Source organism: Micropterus dolomieu, linkage group LG05 (assembly GCF_021292245.1).
Source record: "Micropterus dolomieu isolate WLL.071019.BEF.003 ecotype Adirondacks linkage group LG05, ASM2129224v1, whole genome shotgun sequence".
NCBI lineage: Eukaryota > Metazoa > Chordata > Actinopteri > Centrarchiformes > Centrarchidae > Micropterus > Micropterus dolomieu.
Window position 1 is genome coordinate 8,116,623 of NC_060154.1, and position 27,178 is coordinate 8,143,800.

The 27,178-nt window shown below is 39.9% G+C and overlaps 1 protein-coding gene across 2 annotated transcripts in view; it reads left to right on the forward strand.

The window, feature by feature from the left end:
- Positions 1 to 327: 327 nt before the first annotated feature.
- Positions 328 to 27,178, forward strand: part of raver2 (ribonucleoprotein, PTB-binding 2) — a 160,620-nt gene continuing 133,769 nt past the window's right edge. The window contains exons 1-2 of one of the 2 annotated variants that reach the window (XM_046049743.1): positions 328 to 662; positions 23,588 to 23,654. In XM_046049743.1, the coding sequence (XP_045905699.1) occupies positions 387 to 662; positions 23,588 to 23,654 (343 nt within the window). In that variant the 5' untranslated portion in view covers positions 328 to 386. The remainder of the gene's footprint in view (positions 663 to 23,587; positions 23,655 to 27,178) is intronic. The other variant, XM_046049744.1, reaches the window with a different exon arrangement.

Genomic DNA, 27,178 nt, shown 5'->3' on the forward strand with positions numbered 1-27,178 from the left:
TTAAACAGTTGACCAAACAAACCAAATATATCTGCACAAGTTTAAAATGATATAATTTAATAATAAAGGCATATAGGCCTATAGGCTACAGAGATGAGTAAGACAATTAGTACATTATTCGATTTTATTCCAATAATAATACACACATTTAGGAATACATTAGTTTACTTGATTAAACTAAAATAGAATTAGTTTATTTGCATTTTATTCCGGATGTTTTACTTTTCTCTCGCTCTTTCTTTCTTTCATCATCACACACCTCCCACCTGCGTGCGTGCGTGCGTGCGTCTCTCTCTCTTTCTCTCTTTCTCTATCTCTCTCACTCACTCACTCACACACACACACACACACACACTTCCCTCACACTTTTCACTCAGCTACCCAAGATGGCGGCAGCGTCATCCATCCAGCCGCCGAGCGTTCACTCTTCTCTAGCCGGGGAGAGCGCACTTTCCCCGGAGATGGACAGCCCCGAGATCCGGCAGCCAGAGGATGAGGAGGCGGCAGCGGCGGCGCAGCCCTCCGACTCGGGGATTAGCCTCCGCGACCTGCCGGACCTGGAGCCGGAGGAGATCGAGAGGAGGTTGGCCAAAACTCGCCAGGAGCTGAGCAACAGGAGGAAAATTCTCATTAAGAACCTGCCGCCTGACACAACTAACCAGGTACACCTAAGTTTACAGAAACTGAAGCAAAAAGTCACGTGGTCCACTTTAGTTTTCAGGTTTTACGCATACCGAGATTTATTACTGACAATCGCACTTTTCAATACCTATAAGTACGTTATTGTTTGATACCAGAGACCGGATGTCTGATGCTTTATAGTGACTTTAATTTATCCCATGAAAGGCAATGTCATCCCATATAAAAGCCACATCTTTTTTTAAGGAACTTTAGTTTTGTAGTTTATTTGATTAGCTCTCAAATTTAGGCTACTATGGGATCTGGCAAGTAGGCTGATTCATTTTTCTCATGTGGAGTTTAAACAAATAACCCATCGTTTCATTTGTTAAACACCATGGAACTTTGCATCACTGTCTAATTAATGTGAACATAGGGATCCCCAACTGATTGGACATATTTAAAGGGTCAATTAATTGTTTGGCCATATTTATAACAGTTCAAAAACTATATGCCTAGTTGGACAGAACGTGACTACTAAATATGGTTTTACAGTTGTTTACAAAATTAGTGACATAAACAAACTCTAATCAGAAAACATAATTCAAATGACTGAATTGGCTTGTCCCCACACCAAAACAACATGACATGTCTGTAAAAGATTTGTGTTTCTTAATGAGTTCTAGCAAAAGGTGCCTGGGGCTTGAAAGTCTGTTGCTTTCCTTGCAAAATGATTAGATAATGCACGTGATGTCCCCTAACCATTGTTATTCAGATGTACCCATCCTTATAGGGCGAAGTAAACATATCCATGCTCCTGTACAAACATAAAAAACTTTTATATGAGATTGGTCAAGTCAGAAATCAGGATTATGTTTTTGTGATGTGGGTGATTTTTTTTATGAACACCACATTGGCTTTCATTGCATGGAGCAGTGCATTGAGATGCACATTATGTATTTGCCATTATCTTTTGTGATTCTGCTTTTTTATCCTTGCAACGTTTTACAGCATACATTTTAATATACAGTATCTACAATAATAATTGCCATTGTAATCAATTTTGTATTGTTGTTAAGTTGATGTGTTAACAGCATACATTATTGTACAATTTAAGTCCTTACCCACGCCACAGTTACAACTACTTCAGTTAACTTAGATTATTATGTATTCAAGACATGACCAGTAGAATCCATGATTTCTGACTTTATATGTTGTAAACGGGTTGCTATAATTAGATTTCTTTGCTGGAGGCCAAAGCAGATCACCCTTAAAATTTTATGTTTATTGTACATGTAGGAACTTGGTATGCATGTTTCTTGTCAAAGACTACAGAGTGACTTTATTGTTTATAACTTTAAGACCTAGGAATAGGAGAAACTAAATAGGTCTTAAAGTTAAATAATTTTGTCAGCACGCAAGCTTTCGTGAGGTGGCGCGTGAAAGGCACTCATGGTGAATTCCTTCAGGGTTGTAGCACCAAACATTCTTAGAAAAAGGCACACTGCAAAGGAGAACCAGCTCTCTGCCTGTGGTGTCTGAGTGTTAAGGTGTGTGTGAGTAAGGAGAAAGGGAGAGAGGAGTGTGAAAGAGTGTGAGTGCATGGTGTGTGTGAAAAATGAGAAACAGAGTGGAGAGAGAGGAAAAGTCACTTGGATAAGGTGAAGCAACAGAAGTGGAATTTCTCTCTCTCTCTGTATTTTCCACATTATTCATGTGCCAGAACGAGTGTGAGATGTTTAGTGAGCCTGAGCGGAGCAGTCGGAGAGCAGAGCTGCATGAAACCTGCCCTGCTGAACACGCCACATGAATTTATCTATATAAAGGAGTAGTTCAGACTCTTTGACAGTACGTTGTACAAGTAACTGAGTGGTAGTGATTCTGTTGAATTGACTTTAGCTCAAGCTACCTATCTTATGTGTGGGGATATCTCAGCGATCCGGCAGATAGTTAATATTTTCTTTTTTTAATGTTGTGTTGTGGTTTAAAATGCTCCCAGTTGCTGCGTCATTTCTGTTTGAAAGGTTGCAGAGTTTCTGAGATAGGTTTAACAACAAGATATGTAGCCTGAGCTAATGTTCGTATATCAGCATTAGTGCTTAAATTATTAGTGTTATCAACAGATAGATACAAAAACTTCTATCACACAAAAATGCAAAAGCTTTTCCAGTTTCTCATATATGAGGATTTTCTGCTTTTGTTTGTTTTTACAAAAATGCTAATTGAATATTGTTGTTTTTTCAACAGTTGGGTGGACAAAAAAAGCAATCTGAAAATGTCACCACTTATTTCTTGGTAGTGCATAGGGCTACGGGAATCCAATGATATTCATAGAGCTGTTGTTGACATTACATTATCTTCCATAAGGTTATACATTTAGGACGAAGGAAAGTCTTCGTCACTGTCTTATATAACCTTATAAGTCTGGTGGACTCAACAATGCCCAGCCAGCTCCATCTCCATTTCCCCTTATACCCACTGCCCCATTAGTGAACACTATATCGCAGATTGGATATATATCTGTGTATGAGTGTGTGGAGTCCATGGTGCACTGTGTCAGATATATGGCCCTGCTGACAGTCCTCATCTCAGCGAGAAGTGGGGGGATGGGAACAACGGAGAGAAGAGTGCAATGGGAAAGGAGCGACAGATAGGTTGGAAAGGAATGAAAGGAGAGGTGAAAGAAGATCGTAAAAATGTAAGAGAATAGAAAGAGGATGGGGAAGGAATTTGGTAGAGAGAATGATGTAGACGTGAGACTTCTCTTTGATGTTCATGCTATCCCCCTCAAATGGGAGCCATTAATGACTCTAATGCTGTAGTATTTTATCAAAATGATACATTTCTCTAAAATGCTGTTGGTAGCATTTTACTGAATAAAAATACACTATTATTTCTGCTTATTTATCCTAATTAGGGTTTAGGTTTCAACATTTAGGCTAACCAAAGTTATAAAAAACTGAGATCTGTAATTAGCTTTTGTTCAGTTTTGGGTGTCAGCCTTATTACATTTTAAAACCTGCAGTTATAACCTGTAAATGAGATGAGGAGCAGTATGTATCTGACGCACAAAATTACAGGTAGGCGATGCGAATGACACGATTTGTGCCATGCAAATGATGCAAATATTCAACTTGTCTTACCTGGAGTAAGGTAAGCATTCTGAACTTGAATTTCCTCAGGTATTTGTTCAGCACTCTCAGATCCAGGATAGGACAAAGACCCCGTCCTTTTTTGGAATGACAAAAAATGACTTGTGTTTTTTTGTTATTGTGTATCACAGGGTTCCCTTTTGGTCGGTACACTCAGTACAACACATTAGTATTGGGAATTGCATCCTCGCTAGACCAACCTGAAGAAACTTTATCAAAACACCTGTCAGGGCCAACTAGGCTGTTGCATACAAGGGAAGTCCTGCCTTCCCCTAGGGCTATAAAAACCCCTGCATACTGTCTTTTCCTCAAATTTTTTGTACTTCACCTCGCACAACCTGACTACAGCAGAACCCTTGCTAGCAACTGAACTGTCCGATAGGAATTGAGCTTGCCCCCTGTGCTTCACACAACAGCTGCGGCTTGTGTTTGTGACCTGACATTTGTTTTCTCCGCAAGAGATCTGACATTTCTTTTCTCTGGGAGGAAAAACTTTAGAAAGTTGCGTGGCGCTGCAGGCCCCAGCTGCAGTAGTGCGTGGATCATGCGTAAAATTCATCCAGCCAGAGGGAATGATCATGAACCGTTCACAGCGCGTCGTTCGTACTAGTGACACAACCCATACGAAGAGGGAGTGGGGTGGTGGAGTGTACAGGGCCAGGGACAGGAGATCGCGGTGCAACCGGCATTCTGGTGATCATTCCCTCTGGCTGGATGAAGTCTGACGCTGCAGATTTTATGCATGGATCCATGATGATAGAGAAATATAGAAATTAATGGCAATAAAGCATGCTGCCAATATTTCAGAGATCCCCCAAAATATCACAAATCATGCTTTTAGGGGAGCTGATGTCTTATCAAAGGGAGCTAAGCTCCCCCTGGCTCCCACGTAGTTCGCACCCTGGTGTCGCCAACTAGGCTGTTTCTGCATGGGTGTTGTTTAGCTCTCTAACTACTGTTTAGCTATCTAACAGATATCTGTTTAGCCCAAGCTAACAGACACCTCATTCCAATACTAACATATTTGTTTAGCGCAAACTAACAACTGTTTAGCGCAACAAACACCCGATTCCGTTTAGCTTTATAGCTAACATCTCACCTGTTTAGGACCTTGGCCATACCCACCCCTCGCCAACAACAGACATGCTAATCATTTTCTCCCCCAGCAGGTGCCAGTCTTCTCAGGCTTTACACTGGAGCTTTCGCGGTTCTGGGCAACCCCCAAGGCCCCGCTCTCCCCGCCTTTCTCTCAGTTCATGGTCCTGGAGGGTATGAACTCGGCTGGACTTACCAATATCCCTCTGATGGATGAGACACTGGCCACACACCGGGCACATAAGCCCAACTCGCTAGCAGGACCCAGAATCAGATTGACCTTCATTGCCCAGTAGTGTTTTACACATATGAGGAATTTAGTGATAAGGTGCTACACTTAGAGAAACATACAGTTGACATAAATAAATGTAGAGATATATAAATATAGTATAAAAAAAGTTATATAAGAATAATAAAAAATAGACTATTTGCAGAGAAAGAACAATGTGGCAGATATTTACATGTGCATTACTCCAGTTTGTGTTGTGCAGGCGTATTGCAACAGAAGAGGATATTAACAATTAACAACAAATATGTGCAATATAGCGGTAAGCCCACACTCCCTAGCAGACAGTGTAGGCAGGTGTCTCTCCGCCACAGAAGGGATGATAGGTTGAGCACTGCTCCCGTACAGAGACTCCACGAGACTGGGCATGGGAGCCCCTCTGGGCTGGATCCTCTCTCGCGTACTGGTTACCATGGATGTCTCCAGGTGGGGCTGGGGTAGCATTTGCAGGAACACTCACGTGAACGGGTCCTGGATGGACAGGGAGAGGACATGGCACATCAATATACTGCACTATTAGCTGTGTTTCTGTCACTGAGACATTTTTACTACATGGGTTTACTGGTGGGGAACCATGTTCTGTTGTGCAGCGACAATGTGTGCCTAATTGTGCACATAAACAAACAAGGGGGGACACGTTCCCTTCCCCTGCTCTCTCTCTTCCACAGCCTGCTCTCATGAAGCAGCATGTGCAAACTGTCTCTCATGGCGATGCATCTCCCAGATGTGCTGAAAAGGGTGCAGATCTTCTCTCCAGTGGCTTTCCTCTGTTGAGGGAGTGGAGACTCCACCCAGATGTAATGTAGCAGATCTGGGTTCGGTTGGCAGGGCCACCGTAGATCTCTTCGCCTCAAAGGCAAACGCTGTCCTATGTTCTTCTTGCTACAGGATGATAGTGCGACCCTCTGGTTAGATGTGCTAGCCCATCAGTGGCCGCACTCCCTACTTTATGCGTTTCCTCCGATAGCATTGATACAAAGGAGGGCTTTTCTATGATCCTGTTCACCCCTCGCCGGTCCAGGAAAGCATGGTTCGTGGAGATAGTGGCATTTTTGAATGAGATTCCCTAGTTCCTCCCTGTGGGCAGAGACTTACTGTCACAGGCTCAGGGGCAGATATGGCCCGGAAATTTGGGACCTGTGGGCTTGGCTCCTGAAGGGAGAAGCTGATGGCCATGGGATTACCTGATAATAAACACAAATACAGTAGGGTTGGGCCGATAGACGATGCCATCGTCCATCGTCCATCGGTGATGACTGACAGACATCACCACATTGGCATTGTGATTGTAAAACCCCCGCCCCATAAGCAAAAAATAATCTAAAATTTTCACATTATACCACCCTGTGAAAGCAGGTTTTAATGACCACAAATATTCTTGTTATTGTTTTTAAGTATGATTTGCACCTGCCTCGGAATTCTCTTCTCCCCACACTCTGACACACTCACACTCACACTCACCTCAGGTAAACACAACGGCTTGCACCGCCTCTCTCTGTCCCCCCCCGAAAAACCATGATCCCACAGTGGGACCTCAATCAGGGGCATGCCTGCTTCTTGGGCCCTTTTTAAAGGTGTTCCAGTGAAGGATGTCTGCTCTGCTGCGAGCTGGGCTTCTCCACATACTTTCATGAAGTTATATTGGATGTGACAGCACAGGATGTCAGTCGGTCAGTGCTCTCAGCAGGGAAGTGATGTAAATGACATCATAGTTCCAGCTGTTCGTGGGTCGGATCCTCTCAGTCTAGCTGCAGGGGTGTCTCAGGGCGTGTTGCTATATCCCCATAATGTGTTGTACTGAGTGTACCGACCGAAAGGGAACTAGAGGTTATGAACATAACCAATGTTCCCTGAGAGAGGGAAACGAGGTACAACACTGGCCAGCCCCTTGCCACCAGCTAACTTCGTAAAGTGCAGTTTATGTTAAGGCAAAGAGACTGTGCAGAGGTTTTGCTCGTAGACAGACAGCTGCTGAGTGACAGGGAGCTCTGGAGGAGAAAGTCGGGGGCAGAGCCGGAGCTTCTGGACAAATACTCTGGATTATGCTCTGATATGGAGCCGTTTATCAGCGGGAGGAGATCAGAGTAAATCTGTTTTCCTTTTGGGATTAAAAAGTAGATTTATCTTCACTCTCTCTTCTCAAGCTGTACAGTAGTGAGCCACCAAATTTCTGACCTCCACTGTTCTTATTATAACGTTAGCCATCTGGGGGCACCCAGATCTCTGTGAAACTACATCATATATATATATATATATATATATACAGACTGGACAAAAAAGGAGATTGCTTGGAGAAAAGTAAGCAAGGAAGTTGAGCTACATGGTAAGGTCTAAAAATATAGATATGCTATCACTTGTACTTTAACGCTACCATACAACAAGTTAGCATAGCATAGCCCTGATTGACACCATTTAGAAAACAAGCATATTAAAAGTTTTTTGTTTGGCATCTTATGGATAGACCTGACAAAGCATGCAAAGCAGATGTTTGACAAATCAGCATCGTGATGTATTTCGGCATAGTTTTGATGATTTCATTAAATCCGAATGTTTGTGGGTTGTATTTAGTCACAGTAAGGCCTGTTCGGATGGGTAGTGACACTGTGCCCCCCATGTGAACAGACAGGCAGACAAGCACTCTGTAAGTAAATCCCAGGCACTGTATGGGTAGTATCGCTGGCAAAGGCTTCTGCACACCGGTACAACTGTATTTTCTTTATAGGGTATGGAAAACATTAGAGTTCAGACACCACCTTGTAGACGGCACACTAACCAAACAAGTTTTGGAGCCAGAAAAGACTTCAACTACAACTTTTTAACATATGCAGTAGTACGACCAGTAAACAAACTTTACTGTGAAAAATCGTCGCACTGTTTGACATTTTAGTTGGGGGAAAATGACATTCAGCGCCAACTAAAAATGAGAAGCTGCTACCTGAATGTCTTTTACATTGCTCTTTGAGCGAAAAGAAAAGAAATTAGAGTCTGAGTGAATCTGGGGTAAAATCAGTAAAAAAATGGAATTGGCTGTCCGAAGCAATTCCTAGACATTTTGCCAAACAATCAAGTTGGCAGTATTTCTAGACCAAGTGCTGAGCAACTGTGTACCCACATACTCCACTTAGAATCTCAAAAAGAGCAAAAGTGATGTTTAATTAAAGCCAAGTCTGAAGTGTAAAAAAATACAAATTTAAAGGAAAAACCTGAATTAAAGAGTGGAGGAACATCAAATGCAGCGACTCCTCAAAAAAGAAGTTGCAAAAAGAAGTCCGATTGCACTGGGCCCAATGACAAAATGATTCTACTTCTCACTTAATTTATTACCGCAGTAAACACCTTCCTAATGCGTTTATGTTCTCAATTGCTAGTTTCCAGTTCATTTTGTAAATTATTGTCCTATTTAGAGTAAAATAGTAATAAATCAGGCAATTCTTTAGGATGTAGCTACCTTGTGATTGACAAGTCGCTACCACGAAATAACCTGTTAATCAGGATAGAGTTGAATCGTTTCCACTGCACTGTGAAACGTTACATTTAACTAGCCGTGAACTTGTTTTGTCTGTGTTTTTGTCTAAGAACTTTGACCCTTCACTGTGTGTTTTCAGTTCATTAAAGATAACTGTAATATTTTGGTCACCTAAAAATATTTTGTTCAGCATTTGGTTATCCTTAAAGACACTCTAAGGAATTGACCATTCATTTGTTCTGGTTAGTACATTTTGTTTGAAGTCTGTTAATCACAGTTAACAGGAATTACAGATGCACCTTTGTAACCTATATAGCTCCACCCTCTTGTCTGAATATGGTCACTTCAGGTTCCACTTCTTTTAATACAGTCTATGGTTTTTCTTTAATTTATCACCAATCTATTGCAGATGCACTGGAAGGTAGTATAGATTGTGTATACATGTACATGGGGAGGAGGTTAGCTTCCAAGGACTTGTGCTAAGTTCTTGAATTATTCACACACATTTCTTAGAAACACAAAACATATGAAAGATGTGTATGCACATGTTTGTATTTTTCTTTTTGAACACCAAGCTCTGTTTGTGTGTGCGCGTGTGTGTGTGTGTGTGTGCGCAGTTGTGTTTGTATATGTACATGTAAACACAAATACGTGTAAATGTCACTAAGCAGCATGTGCCTGAGCTGTTCTCTTTCCAACCACTTCCTCCTCTCGCCTTACATGCTGCTGAGTGGGGGTGGGTGGGTGGGTGTGTGTGTGTGTGTGTGCGCGCGCGAGCGTGGGGGTGTGTGTGTGTGTGTGTGTGTGTGTATCTGTGTGACAGTAGCAGATGTTCATGAAATCTGCCCCTCCTGACAGTGGGCAGCCTTCATCAGCTTCATCACTTACAAGCCTGCGTGCACACATGTTGTTGTGATTTAGCAGTTTACTGTGGCATTAGTCACCTCGAAGGTCTGCAGATGTTTGTGCTGCATTTCTTCCACTGGCATTCAAGGTACACCTGTTTGACTGACTGCTAGTACAACCAGTACTAGTACTAAATTTCTGTGGCTCAAAGTTATAGGTGACTTGATATAGATAAGATTTTAAACTTCGCTTGAGATGTAACATGACTTCTAATGGTGAGCCAGTTGAAATCTGTAGTGATGGTGGAGATGAGGAGTGGGAGGTCACAAATACCTCATGATTACAAACATGACACACAATGACTTTGTGTTGCTGGAAACACCTGACCTCATCCATCTGAGTCGACAGCATAAAATCCAGTCAGTAGTAATGAGAGAAGTTGGACAAGAATGACAAGAGTAAGCCATGCCAAGTTCTACTTTTGTCACCCAATAACACAAAAGCATACAGTTAATACAGCAAGTGATAACCGGATTGGAAAATCTGCTTATAACTGATTTAAATTTCTCTTACAAGATGCTGATGGCGGAGTCGGAGTTAACAGCATGAAACTCATCCATTGTCCTTTGCATCAATGGTTTATTTTCATAAGTCACTTTCAGGAGTTTTATTCTGCTCACAGGGAATAATGGGATCTGTTGTTTTGTCAGGAAAAAAAATACAAAAGAAACACAAATTTTAAGATTGTAAGCCTTTATGGAATATGAAACAATAACCCAAAATGCCATTATTAATCACTTCCATCTGTCAAAATGCCTCTATTAGCTTGCAGGACAGCTTCTAGCAGAACCAATCTACAGTATGTAATTATACAGTTTGTGAAATCCATATGACTTTGAAGCTTGATATCTTAAGTCAAATAACCAGGAACATTTATGTATGCAGGGCTGCCATTATTTACACCTTCATTTAATCTTTAGGTTTAAAGCAGTTATTTTGTCATTGATTTGTTTATCGCTGTAGTGTAGGAAAAATGACACTAGACCATCACAAGATACCAGAGGCCACAATTTTATTAGATGTTCTGCTTAATCTGATCAACAGCCAGTTTGTGTGCTAGCATGTCTACTTTCAAATGTATTCAGTAAATTAATTAATTAATATATTGACTATCAAAATTATTATTTAATCTTTTAAATTAAGACTGTTTCAGCATTAGCTATACATAACAGAGTATTAAAGCTGTAGTAAGAAAAGTATAAACTGGCAATATATTAGTGTTGCGTTGTTCAAAGAACGTTTTGATCATTTTACCTAATCTTGTATATGACTCGGGAGGAACGAGTAGGCCGAGGTAGTAATTAGTTCATTTTCTCGCATTCGTGAATAGTTTTGGACTCTTACGTTCACTCGTCACACGGCTGCATGGGCTACGTCAGCACAGGAAACAGAATTGATTAGTTCACAACTCTCAACTGTGGGTGTCTAGGTTTGAGTCGTTCATTTGTCACAGACTGTGGAGCAGGAATGAACTATTTGTTCACCGCTCACATAGGTCCTCAGAGTCTTTCGTTCATTCAGCAGCCTGAGTTACTGCCAGCGCCGGAGAATGAGAGGCAATTCGGTTGTCAGGTTACAGTCACTGGACTGACATTATATATCTGTTTTGTTAATTATGTGACATTTAATAAAGCATAACGTTACAACAGCGCAGTGATGTTGTGCTATAGTTTTAACACAGCCGTACCGTAACTTTAGTCCTGCTAGTGTTTACAGCTAAGCTAATAGCTGAGGAGAGTTGTTCTGGGTCCGCTCCACTTCAGTACCCTGACAGGGTTCTACCGGGAGCTGAATTACCTCCGAGGTCATCTCCTCTCCAAAACAAACAGACCCGGTCATTAAAACATTAAAACACAGCCACATAGCAAAATTAAGGTTAGCCCTGTGGTGTGTTTGCAACTAACAGCTGATCCAGGTCCGCCAGAGAACGCTTTTAATTTTTAATTATCAACCGAGCCGTGCTGTTGTTCCACAGCAACCTGGTAGTATTTGAGAGCGATGTGCTCATGTTTGTTTTTCTCTGTCTGCAGAATATGGACCTGATGTGGCCCATTATGCGTCAAGATCTGCCAAACTGCTGCGTTTATATAATAATGTGTTTATTTCTTTTTACCTCTCTCTGTGCTGGAGTTCTTTTAAGAACTTGGAGACTATACCCAGATTATTATTAAATGGGTTGAATTTTGATAAGAGTGTGTTTTATTCATAAAATGTGTCAAGCTTATTACTTCCTTATATTCCCAGCAAATCTGATGTTAATATATAGATTTTACTCCTGGATAGGGATGTTAGGCTACTGTATGAATGAGCACTTTAGAGATATAATCATAGTAATAATATATAATATATATATATATATAGCCTATATATGGCTGGTCTGGTTGTATACTCAGGAAATATTGTGAAAATGGACGGATTTAGCCGGAGTAGTGGCGATTTCATATAGACATATTTCTGTGGTTTTTACATGGTTTGAATTTGTTTGTGGCCCCATGGGGCTTTATAGAACGATGGTAAAGAAGTGAATTTGTGCATTATACTTTGTCAGTTAAAGCAAACCAGGCAACCTTCCGTGTTTCAGAACTGCACTGTTTTTTACATTGCCCACTAAAGGGCTGCAGCGCCGCAATAACCACCCTAGTTCAAATGAGCGAAATGAACAAATTACTCAAAATAACATTTGTTCATTTTAATGAAAGAGATTTGACGATTCGAGTCTGTCAAAAGAGTCACTTTTACCATCACTACACTATATTCTGACAGTAGTACATGAGACAGATAATCTGTGAAAAAAATCAGGTTCCACTGGCTGCTCCAAATGCCATTTGCAAGAATCCACCGCTCTTTGGTCAAAACAACCAGTCAGAGGAAGAGTCTATAACACAGTGTCAATCACTGCTCATGTGCAGGCTGCGCAGCCCCCCTTCTTGTGCATGCTCTCACTCAGTCAAGCGCAATATCTTAAGCGTGTGGTTTCAGAAGTTTAAAGGGATGAGGTTTCAAAGGGCGACCAGCTCCTTCTTGGGAATTTGCTGGGCGGGGCTTAGCGCAGTGATACGAGCAGCAAAGAGAGACATGGAGGGTTTTGCATTTTACGTTTAATTGTTTCTGACTGCTAAACAGTTCTTTCATTGCTGGTGGTTGTTTCCAGAGATGGGGACACGAGTTTGAGACTCGGAATCGAGTCTGACTAAAGTCGCAGACGGACGCGCACATGGACAGCTGCGGACGCGTACTAATTCTGTTTATATTACTTTCTGGAGTCAACTGGGCGGACTCGTTCCGCACATGCGCAGTAGATCGGTTAGTGCCCTGGTAGTGCTAGTCATTGCGCGGAAAGGTCCGGGAGGCATGTGGACGTCCGCACAGACCCTACACGTACCCCGACTGATTGACCCTTGCATACTCACGGACGCGGAAAGCATAATCCTTGCTTTATCGTTGCTTCATTCCCCTCCCTGCGTTACCTATAACCTACCTACGTAACGCGTACTACGGATCTGCTGCGTGCAACCACATGTGAGAGAGGACGACAAACACCTGCAGCTCATCTTAAACTTTGGCCTTAAAACTTCATTCAGCAAGACCTAAACAAAAAAGGGATGAACGCAAAATAGTCTAGTAACCTGATGTTAGTAAACATGTTTAGCTCAGCATTGGCCATCTAACGTTAGAGCCTGCGGTTGATGTTGACAGTAGTTAATAAGCTGTCCATAATTGCATTGCACATTACATGGTTGGCTCTGTAAATGAAAAACAGGTTACAGTTACAGAAGCAGTTTTATAAGCAGCCTGCTTTGAACGCAGCAGGTGATACAACATTCATTATAACCACTTGAGACTTGACTTGGACTCTTGCTCAGAGACTTGAGACTTGACTTGGACTAGGGCACATATATATATATATATATATATATATATATATATATATATATAATGATTCAATTTGCTATTTTTTTTATTGAAGTTTTGCCAAAGCTGAAAATCCACTGCCAGTCTATTTGTGACTGAAGCCGCGTCAAGCAGCACAGAGCAGATGAACCGGACAGGAAGTCAGACACAGAACGGCATAGAGATTCCGGTCAACCATTGCAGACTCCGGATCGTACATCAACAATGAACAGAGTTAAAACCTCTTATATACAGTCTATGGTTAAAACAGACCAAAAAAAGACACACCCACTTAAACATAGTAGAAGAACAAAGCAAGGACAACTGAACAAATAAGCAAAATCTGAATAACAAAATCAGACGGGCAAAATGCTCTTATTCTGGAGCGGAGCGGAACGGCCTCACAGAGAGCTGTTATCTGTAGTTGAAGCAAACAAAATGACAAATTAACAACATGTCAACAACGTGTAGGCTAAAAGCTCCACTGCTGAAACACCTAAGTGTGAGTTGATGCTGGACAAACCCGCGGCACAGCTGCCAACTGTGTCTGTTCGGCTGGCGCCATTACCCCTCGTTTTCCTCCAGTTTCGTTTGTTGTTGTAAAATGTACACGCCCTGTGGCCACTCAGATTGGTGAGTAGAACCATAACAGGATGCACATGGCGCTTGTGATTGGTGTGCAGATCTGTCACACAAGGATAACAACGGAATGAATTTGCAACTGCAGGACTGTTTAAAATGGGTCAGATGTGCTGTATAATTAACCTACATTTAATCATCTTCACGATTAGCTAATCGCCTTTCAATTGGAATTTCGATGAAAAAACGATTAATCGTTCAGCCGTAACTTGGACTCTAGCTCAGTGACTTGTGAGCATCTCTGGATGTTTCTTACCCATTGTGTCAGCAAAACTTCTGAATGTGCGTGCTGAAGTTATTAAGCTTAACTCAGATATTTTTAAAACAAATCCTGCGGATTTAATATTTTGTTACAATTTTGACTTAACATGTTTTGGTCAGATCCAGCTGCACATATTTCAGTTACAGGTGAAATTTGTTTATTCAAATAGACTGTGTGTTCTTTTTCACCTTATAGATATTCTAAATAAAGATATTACAAAGGTAATATTTATATATTTCCCTCTGTCTTTATGGCATTTTTCAAGCTGGAAGACTTGACCAAATAGGTCTAATAATGTGTAGCTTCTTTTGATTAAAATGTCAGTAATGAAAAAAAAAATGTGTGTAATGCTAAAAAGTTCAGAAGATATTAACCTTTCTACTTCCAGCCTGTGCATTATGCTTTCTCTGGCACCATGGCGTAGGAGTGCAAATGACTACAAGAGGCCATTTAGCTTTTATGTCTGAGAGCTTCCCTGCTAGCCCACACATATCTCTGCAGTTGCATAGTGTAGTTTTCTGACATTATTGCAAAGCCTCACTGTGGACAAAGTGCTGTAACATGTCAAATAGACAATTACACAAAGAAAGATTTCAGGAGCAACACCACAATAATAATACAATACAATAATAATTTATTTAGGTTGTTTTATCTTCTTAGTTTACCTGAAGGCTAGGATTTACCACTTACCAACACTGTTATGTGTAAACACATTTTATGAATATTATGTTTCTAACTCCACACATTGGGTACTGCAAGCCAGCTCAATGACCCAATGACCGTGAGACTGTTATGATACGTGAGGAGTGACTCTTGGCTCAGTGGGGAAAATAACCTCCAATCTGAGCCCTGTGGCTTCAGGGCCAGAGCCGAGCAGAGACGGGTGGGTGTGAATGGGAGAGGGGGGTGGGATCACACTGGCTGACAGCAAAATCGGTCCTGTCTCAGGGCAAGCCACCTGCTTCCCTCATCCCACTTCTTGTGTCCTTTCTAAGATCAGATTAACAGACTCTATGAAAGACATAAGTGAAATGAAGAAATGGATAAACAAAAGCAACAGACAGGGTTTGACCAAGCAGCGGAAGCGGAGCTGTTGTGTAAGGTGCAGTTCTCCAGTTACCAGTATCTCTGACAAAATGGAAGTAACAAAGAAAACTCCCAACTTCCCACATGAAATACAAAGACTGTACCATTAAGTCTTAATAGGTAATATTACTTCCTCTAATGGGTGTCTTGGTAGTCATTTTGAACAATATTGTTCTATTGACGGTATTAAACGGAATTCTATTATAAGACATGATTTGTTTGAGTCCTTCACACACAATAGTGATGACTGCTTGTTGCTTTTGCCATCCCAGCGCCACCAACACCCCCCCCCCCCCCCCCAATGTTCTCATGAAAATTGGAATTTCTATGATTCATTTGGACCTAGAAGGTGCTTTTTATAGCTACTGACCAGATTTCTTAAATGAGTCAGTATGTTTAGGTAAAGTACAGTCAGGATAAATCAGACCAAAACTTAGTATCCTTCCCCATTTACTGTAAGACGTGTTATTGTACCTGAAAGGTGAATAAAATGACATGGCATCTGTAAAGTAATGCTGTCCCCACACTAGAGGACAATCTGAGCCATTTTGGGTCATTGCATGCACGTCGCGGTTCCTTGCAGGTCTATTCCAAGTACTGTTTCAAAACAGTATATTATTCTTTGTATGGTTCATCAATGGTGATAAATGATTCAAAGTTCCCGCAAGGTGCTCACACAACTCATCACAACACTGCCGCAGCTGTTTCTTACTCTTCTACCACGCACACACACAAACGCTATGCCCACACCTGCGCACTGACCCCCCTTCCTTAAGAGGTTGGGATTCAAATTTTGGATTTATTAACACACTTTTAATAGATTATTATATTAAAGGCTTTGTTCTTTTGTTCTTTTTATTTACAGCATTATGTTTATTTATATCATAATAGGCTGTATATTAAAATTTTGTGAGAAAAACGGTAGTTCTATGTAAAATCAGATGTTGAGCACCCCCATACAGCCAAAATGGCATGATCCTCTTTTCATAACACCTCTTCAAAGATTCGACTATGAGATTTGTAGTCGAATCAGGCTCCTTCTGTCGAAGCATCGAATCTTCAACTATTCGTGGTCAGCCCTATTACAGACATATTCTTAATGTTACTGACTGTGCCGGAGTTACGATTGGAAATCAGGTTGACTACCATAATTTCCTGTAGTATGAAAGGAACAGTGATGGAATATTGAGCACAAACCCACAATAGCCATTGAGAGCGAGCTTACCAGGAAGCATCTCCAACCGTATGTTGCATACTTGCTCGCGCTATAAAATGTAAAAGCCATGCTGATTCCATCTTCTCAGCCATGAGTTCATTCAGTTTTATTCTCTTTTTTTGTTTTGTTTCTGTGCAAAAGAAATGTGACGACAGACTGCCCGCATATTTTTGTTTATTTTTTTAATCCCGTTTGGTCACGTGAGTTTCTCAGATCCCAAGTCCCTGGAATAGCCAATCTGAAATTGCTTAGTAAACGGCAAGTGTGCGATCCTGTGTCTGAAATAAATCATCTGTTGTTTGCATTCTTGTCATTTAAAATATAAAAAAATCTGTGGTATTCCATGTTTTTAAAATTGGTTAAGATTTGAAAATCTTCTGGTGTGCACCAGGCATAAGAAACCAGTTAACATTGCACTGACTTTTTTTCTATAGATAATTTGCTAAGCTAATTGCATAAAATCTTCACATATATCTGTGTACAATCAGGGAGTTCATTCAAGTCTGCTAGCATTAGGGTGGAAAAATATAAACAGGTAAACCTGAAACATGTAAATTCACATCTATTTGCATAAAATTTCAACCATTTGCACACAATGAAATGAAAAAAGTTCTCAGCGGAGAACCTGTGTTTGCAGTGTATTGTCATACATACATAGCGCACCGCTTGGACCATGTGCCGGTGACTGCTGAGGTTGATTATGGGTTTAAATCCCTGCTTGTGCTGCACTGCTTTACTGCATCATTTGTTTCTACTGGAAATTAACAAAAGGCAAGAAAAATATGAAAAAAGGAAAGGGATAAATGAAGATTTGGTGATAGATAACCTCATATCACTAAGTCAGAAAATGTTGTGGATCTGATTTAGTGTCCTCTGTGCATGTTTTCGATCCCCTCCTAGAGGGTAACCGTAATTGTAACATGAAATGTAACCAGACAGCCATTGTATAGTCCAGCAATGAAAAGAGGAAAGACAGGAGAAAGTAGGAGGATATAAATGAGGGAGGCACAAGGACAGAGGGAGGAGAGGAGGCAGAGAGAAACATCGGGAGAGAGCCTGGATGAAGAGAAAGAGATAAACAACAGAAAAGGAGAGGAATCAAAACAAATGTGTTAAACCGGGGAATTCTACCAGTGCCAGTGCAGAGCGAGGTGTAAAACTAGCATACAAGGTGTGAAAACTCTTAGAATGTGTTTTGAGAGAGAAAGCGAGAGAGAGAAGAGGGAGAGTGAAAGAAAAAAAGATATCTGCACTTGTATATTTATGCTTGTGTGCTCTCAATATGTGAGTGTGCATGTTTTTAAGAAGCTCTCCTGGCAGCCATTTGATAGTCCAGTGATCTCTGCTGTGCATGGTTTGAGCCACCTGTCTCACACACACACGCACACGCGCACACACACGCACACATACACACACAAACACAGCCAGGAAGAGCTAGGCTTACACCAAATATCAAAACAGTGGAACTGTTAGGGGTGCACTGTTGTAATTGTGGTTGTTATTGACAACATTAGCAGCTTTCTGTCAAAGTGTGTTTGATACCTGAAGGGAAACTTGGAAATGTAATCAGTGGAAAAACAAAATCTTCTCTACAGGATTACCAAAATCACTGTTATGAACGTAGGGCTACTATTACTGCTCTACAAATGTGGAAAATAATTAAGGAGTTATTGTAATGCTAAAGATGTTAAACCATACAGTAGTATCATGTGTGTAGCATTCAACTTGCTTGCCAACCTGGGCTTCATCATCTGTTCTCTCTGTAGTATGCAACACTCTATCAGTAGGTCAAGGACACAGTTACTGCTGGTAAGGAGGCCATGCGGAGTGTGTTCATCCCCTAATCCCCCTATCCCTCCATCCTTCTCTCTCACAGACACACACTCACACTTACATGAAACGATAGCCCACAGTTTCACTTTCCCCCAGTGGTTGTGTTTGTTAGCCATCTTATTTGTGACTGCAGGACAAAATGAGAATGTGTGTGTGTGTGCGCTTGTGTGTTTGTGTAATGAATGAACAGGTGTTGAAGTAAACACACATTTTCTCCCTCTTGTTCTTTTTTGCCTGTTGAGGGAAATAAATCGGTCTCGTTCGGCTTTCTCACCTTACATTTATGTTACCTTGTACACTTTCCACTCTATGGAAATTGATTTGTTTTTTTTTGTCAAATTCCCTGATTCCGTCCACGATTTCTGTAGCTTTCCTGGGATGTTTGAAATAGTTTGATACAGAAATGCAGGAAAAGGATTCAGTATCTTGTTTAAAGACACTGAAGCAAGGTGGATGCTAATTGGATGTCATCTGTTTGAACAAAGGCCACCATTTACCCAAACCAGTCTCCTAAAAAATAGTGTAGTGTTGTTTAATGCCCATTGCCCATAGTGGACACAGAAGTGAGAAAATGTATGCTTTTCAGGAGCATTAACTTGTGCCAATGCTGGGAAAGAGAACCATGATATATCTTTTGGCTTTGTTCAGACTGCAGGCTAATCAGATTGGTTTCTCAAATCAGATCTTCAGATCAGCTTGTTTGATGCAACAGGCCGCACAACATGTTGCTGCGATTTTGGCGGTGAACACGTTGGGTCCTCACTGCAAGGCTCTACAACCTGTGGTCACCTGTAACACACTTCTTTGCATAGAGCTGCACAGACATTTATGTGTATCTTTGCTGAATTATAAATCCTGTTTAAATCTGTCAGTCAGGATGTTAGATGATAGTTATGTGCCGTGCATATCATAGAAAGACAGTAGCTTGAATAAGCTCAAATAAAAATGTGTGCTTTCAGCTTGTTGATAGTAGTTAGCAGTATCTTAGAATTAAATAACATAAGGTGGGTGAAGGTTGGGGTGGTGTGTTTTGGCTTGCATTGTAACCACCGGTCAGTGAATAAAAGTTGGCATCAGCAGTATTTAGTTTCGTTTTTAGTATTTACAGTTTCGTTATGTGGACACATGTAAAGCTAATGAATAGCTGTTTTGGGTGGCGCTTGGGATTTCATGTAACTTCATGAACTTACATTATACCCATGAGCTCCATTTAGTCCTACCAGGTTTCAGACCAGGCTGTTATCACATTCCTTATCATGTCTATCCTCCCAGGGTATTTTGCTTTACAACCACACCATGTGTGCACCCACAGAAAATGGCCCTGGGCTTGAGGGTGATGCTGAGGGACTGACTGGACTGGAAATGTTCAAACAAGCAGAAGGAACAGTATAGCACAGCAAGCAGCAGTGTGACATGCTTACTTTTATTGTACAACAGCTTGACATAGAGACACATATTGTTGAAAGGTCTTGATGAGGAAACACAACAGCAGCTTGTTTGCTGCTTCTGCCCGTACACTGTCCTGCTTCTCCCTCTATCCCTGTTGGTCTTGAAGACTTGCAGTGGAGCAATACAGGTGTTTTTATTTTAAATGTGTAATGTTAGAAGTCTGTCACAGTTTATGTTAACTATATCCATCTCTGTCGTGGTAGGAGGCAACAAAATCTAGCTCTGTTTGACTGAAAATAAAAAGTCAGGGTTGTATGATTTGCAGTTTGTGGATTTAGTTTTATATTATTTTGCTGTTATAGGCAGGTTTGTCACACTCTGTCTTTATTGAGCCCGGTGGCTGTTTTGAAACGCGTCTGAGTGTCGCTTAGCTATTACTGCAGTGTTAATTAGAAAGCTGTTGAAATAGGGCAGTAGGAATCTCAATGAAACAAAGTGAAACATTGTAGAACAGCGTGATGGGATATAGCGAAAGTAAGAGACCATTAAAACATGGAATGTAAAACGAAATAGGGTGAAACAAACTGGAATTTCAAAAAAAAAGTGCGGCATGGTGTGCTCAGCTAGTAAATTGTTTGGCTGAAAAAAAAAAAAGGCAAGGCAGTTTGGACTCCTAAAAATAGTCTTTGAATGTCTTGTAATGTGCCAGTGCTCTGAGAAGCAAACTTTCAGCACGGTTTATGCACAGAGCAGCATAGGGGCGAGTGATAAAACACCACCAGAGACAGATTGACACTGAATGGCATGATTCAACCTTATCTGAATGTCATAAAGTACTCTGCAATGTCTGTATTCTGTCCAGTACAACAGTTATATTATTTAGATGTAAGCAGGGGATATTTGTACAGCTTGTTTTTCCCCCTTTTTTTTATTGTTTTGTTTACTTCACTTATTATCTTGCATTTAGGACATGAGATTTTCCTTAAGTTTATGTCAGAATTCTAATTAATACAAGAGCACTGCTCTCCCATCCAACAAACTGTGGCCAAGAAATTTGTTAGAGTAAAAACACAGTGCATTAAAAGAATTGATAGTGTACATGTAAGCACTGAAACAGTGGGATCGGCAGATATAAAAGAGGGGGAGCTTTGGTTGGCAATAACAGTTTAAATCACTTCGATTAAATCTTCTACATTTTGTTCAGGCAGGCTTTGATCTAAGTTGTTAATCCTTATTGTATTTGCCTAGCCCTGTATTATAAAGTGTGTGCTGCTGACATTATAAAAGTAATTTTTGCCTGTAATTTAGTTCTTAAAATCTTATTTTCCCAAAGCTGGTGATAAAATCTACCAGTGTGGTTTTTCAAACTATTTTCTCAAATCAACTTTCATTTGTTTTGATTCTAGTGTCAAAATAATCTAGGTTACCTTATTTTATCAAAGAAATTGATTTCTATTGGACATTGGTTGAAATGTTCTCACTGTATTGGCAGATTTTTTTTTACTTGTTTTAAGAGAATAGTTTAAGTACAAAACAAATTATGTTATAGAATTTAGATTTATTTTGTATTGTTTTGCTTACAGTAAATTTCTATTCATTCTGTCAGTCCTCTCATGTCCTCATGTAACAGGATAAATGTATCAAGAAATTGATAGATATGGAGCAAAAATGCAACACTTTTTCTCCCTCTCTCCCCCTCTCTCTCCCTCTCTCTGTGTGTTCCCCTTACAGCTCACTTTGTTCTGATTTTAAGGGCGAGCGAGCTGACCCTCTGTGTGGGCTGCCTTGCTTGGCCTTTACTGATAAGGAACATGTCTGCTCGCTCACTGTGTACATGAGTGGGCTGGATGGTGGTTTATAGAGATAGAAAAAGGGAAACGTGGACAAATAAGAAAACCTCATCACCCCAGTCGTTATATGAGCGCTTGAGGTAGATTTTGCCTTCATAGAAATGTTGTGATAAATGAGATTGGAAATGTGTTCTGTGAAGTATCTGTCCACGTGACCTCCCAGAAAAGTCAAACCTTTGCTTTCACTCTCATGTGAAAGGTGACAATTGTATCACCATGAGCTGGTGCATTACAATAATGCGAAGTTCATTTCTTTGTTTTCATCTTTGAATGGAAGCATAAAACATGGCCAGCATTAGCTGACAGTGAATAAAAGCACAGGATTTGAGCAACATTAGCTGACAATACAGAACAGTCGCATACACCTAGATGCCAGTCAGCACTGTTTTTTTTCTTTTGTTCACATTCAGGCCCATTTATGAAGCCTATTTATTTGCTTTTAACCAGCTCTTTAAAATGCGCACCATTCATATTTATTTACTATATTTCAAAAGTTTTAATAAAATTACATATGAAAATAATGAGAGAGATGGTGGGAAGAAGTGGAAAGTAAAAACTCATGGTGAATTCAGTGTGTCTGCACCGGAGGATGACTCAAAGTCCTGCCTGATGTGCATCATACTGTATACTTGCCATTACATCTTGACTCTGCTGGCACTTAACAATAATTGCTTTATGCCGAAGTGACCTTTCTGCTGCCACATAGTTTAGACCGTGACTCGCAGGTTGTTTTAGTGCTGAAGTTACAGATTTTTTTTGTTTTGTTTTGTTGCTCACTGTTCAGTTGTTCCGCCTACACCGTATTCCTGTTCGACCTGGAACTGCTGTGCTCTTGGACAGGTTTGACTGTGACTGTGGATCCAGTTTACTTGTACAGAGTTTGTGTGGCTATGTAACAGTGAAACCCATCAGGAAGATACCACGGCTAACAGAGAATTAGCAACGTGCAGTGGAGTTCACGCACTCAGGTGTGATCTCTTACTGTGCTATTGCATTGCTCTCTTTGCTCCCTTTCCTGTCTCACTTCATATACTGTCACTAACATTTCTTTAAAGAGTGAACTACACTCTACCTCCAGATCTATTACTTTGATATGCAGCAGTGTTTGTCTGTGTGTCCCACATGTGGATTTGAGTGCAGGGTGGTGGGCTGCTGTTACCTCCTGACAGAAGACGGAAAGCTTTTCATCTTAAAAAAACACTTTTTAAAAACATAATGACCAGTTAGGGACGAATGGATGCAATTTGGGCAGTTTCCCATCAAAGATTTTATCGTGAAGGAAAAGAGTTTGCTCAAGTGTCCAAAAATAAGGTTTCATCAGTGTGATAAGTGAAAATCCATTTTATAAGATTTATCTAAATTTCAAGTTTTTATAGTGAATATTTGAATACTCAGTGTGTTATTGAAAGCAGATAGTTAGTTAATAATAAATAGTACTGTGAGATGGCTCTTCGTGAATAGTTAAGTCTATTACAGTCAACACAATTACTACAGAGTTGTGTTCCCTGATCATATTTAATTGCACATTCATTTTTTTTGTAAAGGTGAAAATGATTAATGGATTACTTGATTCATCTCGAATTAACTGACAACTTTGATAATAAGTCTTTGTAATCTAATAAAAATACCAAGAACTGATGGTTTATATATTCTGAAATTCTCCAATTTTTTAATTTAAAAAAACTTTGTCACACTAAATATGAAATTTGAAGACACATTTGAGACTAAATTTAATTTATTGACTAAGCAAATGTTAGATTAGTTGATCAGTATTTTGTTAGTGTCAGCCTTCAGGTTGATTTAAAAATCTTTTTGATGAAATTATAGTTTAGACTTTTTGGATTTTGATGATCTCTTGGCTAAAGTCTTGTATTGTCTCTTCTTCTGTCTCTTCCTAGGAAGTCCATGAAATTCTGAAAGAATATGAACTGAAGTACTGCTTTGTGGACCGCAACAAAGGCACAGGTAAACCTCTCATTTAATCAGACATACAGACACACAAACACGTTTACACCTATACTTGTGAGAACCATCACTGACAAAATGCATTCCCTAACCCTAGCCAGCACAATTAAATGCTTAACCCCAACCATAAACTCAACCCAATTCTAACCCTAAAACAAAGTCTTCATGCTTAAGCAGCCCTTTGAAGAATGGAGGACCATCCAATATATCTTCAGGCTATAACTCCCATTGGTCCTCACAAAGATAGACATGAACAGCACACATATTTGTATTTATAGTTCTATGAAAAGTGGTGCAGTAATGATATCTAGTATCTAGTGCGGATGGAGGCATGACTGAAATATTGTAGTAGTTTTACATTCTGTAGAAATAGCGTTGGGGCCAGCTGGTGAATGAGCACATACTTTTGGCTGAGCACATACTCTAGTGACCAAGGTCTGTTTCCTTGATTATTTAGCACAGAGATAGTGATAATATGACTGGCCCTATGTATGCTTAGGACTACACAAGGGCGTGGGACAAATCTATCTCTGAATTGACATAAATAAATGACTGTCAACCTATATTTTAGAATTAAAGTTAAATTTAATGAATTTTGTTGAAACTGTTTGTTGTTGTATAGCATCACAAAATGTGGCCTGAAAAATGAATATACTGTTAAATCAACATCTCTCTAAAACAGTTCGAACAAAAACTGAACATAACCTTCATGGATGTAGGATTTATTGCAGGATTGTTGTATTGGGCTGCATTTGTTTGTAGCCATGCATATTACTGTATATGGACACAAGAAAGCATAGTGTTGTTGTTTTTCCAAAGTTTGTCCCCCCTATTAAAGGTTTTTAGGGGGGTTTCCTTATCTGAATACAAGGTCTGAGCAAAGGATGGAGGGTGTTGTATTCTATGTAGATTATAAAGCCCCATGAGACAAAGCTGTAATATTGGGCTATATAAAAAGACTCGATTGACTTGACTTCTACACAGACTGTAGTTGTTTTTTATTATTTACTTAATACTACTACTGCTGTTATTTAGTTATGGATGGATGTTTTTTGTGCCATATCTGGGGAAATCAAAAATATCTATACCGCATTACTTGGAGTTGAAGTTTAGAGGATTCATCTCTGTGTCAGGCTGGATGGGTTCTGCAGTGAAACATCAGGCTAGTGAAAGTGATTACAAAATTGACGGGTGAATTGAGGACTAGCATGAGGAGTCAATGATGTGTTCAGTTAAAGTGGTTGTAAAATAAAGCTTGGTGCTCCAGTTAAACGTGACTGAATTCAAAATTGAAAAGCAGTTTTTGCAGTTGTTGCACAATTGATGGGTGCATAACTTTTAATATGTCATGTAAACATACACAAGTATGCTACATTTATTGCACACACTCTGTCACAGACTCACACATAGTAGTACACTGCATATCTAAATTATCTCTTAACCATATTTTAATCCTTAAACAAAATCTTATCTGTAAATTAGCTGTGTATGAAAGAGAGTGTCTCATTTTAAAGGGTTTTCCACATTCTCACCTTCTAAGTACATTTGGTGCTTATAAGTAATGAAATGCAAGAGGAGACACACACACACACACACACAGAGCAGACCCCCTGCCCCTAGAGTGTGTCCTTTTCCAGGGAAATCTTACATAGTGCCTATATTTACTCCGTGCAGTCAGCCAAGCACCTGAAACATAACGCTTTTAGAAAGTGGATGGGAGCTGTAAACAGCTGAGATATCAAAGCACCAGTCTGTCCAAAAGGTTAATGGGGTTTCAGAGCAAATGAGAGCACAGGCTCTCATCGGACCGGCAGCCACGGTACTCTACTAATTAGTCTGCTGCGGTGGTGTTGGGTTCTGATGTGGGATGAGAATCAAGAACATCAACCTTTTCATGCATGAATTATTAAAAATATTATCTTGATTTTTTTAAATATTATTTTTAATACTAAAATTGTGCTGAAATTTTAATCCTTTTACATTTTTTACAATATTTTATTTTAAAGTAATTTAACTGTCCACGTATGTGGACACCATGCAACAAAGGCGTAAAATGCCACACATGACATAACATATCAACATCCCAAATGTAACAGATTACATGGTTATACTGTAGTTAGAACTGAATTCTTTACAGTACGTGAGTACAATACTTATCTTTTTTCATGTGAATACCTGCAAAGCAGTCAAAAGTTGCTGTAATATGCACTTTTGCATTGTTATTTATGTTCAAATATTTGTTGAAGGTGTGTTTTATTATAAAATAATACTGTACAATTCCTGACATCTTTGAAAAAGTAGAATCGATATACTAGCAGGTTACGTAAATCAGACTTGAATTTTAATTTATAAAACAAAAACAAGTTAATCATACTTTGCTGTACATAGTACTATTTATTTTACCTGGATTGACCTCCTTAATAAATATTTTTCACAGATATACCTGAGGCATTTAGCACATGGCCATCACAATCGGCCATTTTGGATTGATGAGGTCATCAAGCAATGAATATTTTGGAATATAAGAGAACCATTGTTACAATGTTGCAATCAACCAACTGCCACTGTCCTCAAGTGGCTGGTAGAAGATAACCATGATATATTAACCCAAAATGGAGTTAAAATAATTGTCCACAAATGTGGACACCATACATGAAAAATTGTATTTATTCCTAACAAACCCACATTGGCGCTAGTAATGACACCACATTTCCTTTTGTTTGTTTCCTCTTATTTTCTCTCTCACATAATACTCTTCATCTCTCTCTCACAGTCGCTGTCATTCTTTCTCCAACACCGCCAGCCGTCATTGTCATGATCTGTCACTTTCCCTGTCATTCAACCCTTTTACCCTCCTCCCTTTTTTGTTTCTCCATCTCTTTCCTCTTCAGGCAAGTACCACTTGTTTCATTTCAAGGACTTATTTGAGCAGTTTGATAACATTGCATGTGGTAACGTCTGGGAGTCTCAATATTAGCTCTTTGAATTAAGATGGAGAATGAGAAGTGGAATTTACATGCATCTTCAAAGAGTTCTGTCAAGGGCCTCTGGTGAAAGCGAAATTTAGAAGGGGAGGTTTTCTTTTAAGTTATTTTTCCAGGTAATATTGTCATGAATTTTATTAAGGGCTCTGTTAAGATAGAACATCGCAACAGAGGTGTGGCTGTGGGAAGCTTTGTCTGCTCCAAGGCAAGAGAGAAGTCTTTCGCAGCTTGTTAGCTTCACATTTAAGCTTGTGGCTTGTGTAGTGTTCAGGAACGTGGTGTTTAGGTTTAATTCTATAGAGGGGGAGAAGGACAATAGGGAGAGACTGAAATACTCATAGAGAAGCAGCAATACAGACAGCATTTTTAGATCATATTCCAAAGCTGTTTAACCTAAAGCACCAGAGGTTCAGTGAATTCTGCATAGTAGCACATGTAAAGCTCACTAATTACACCAGATTTACCTTACATACATGAGAGTGATGGTGATCTTCTCATCCAACTCTCAACTCAGGCAAAAAATGATGGAAGCAGTGGTGG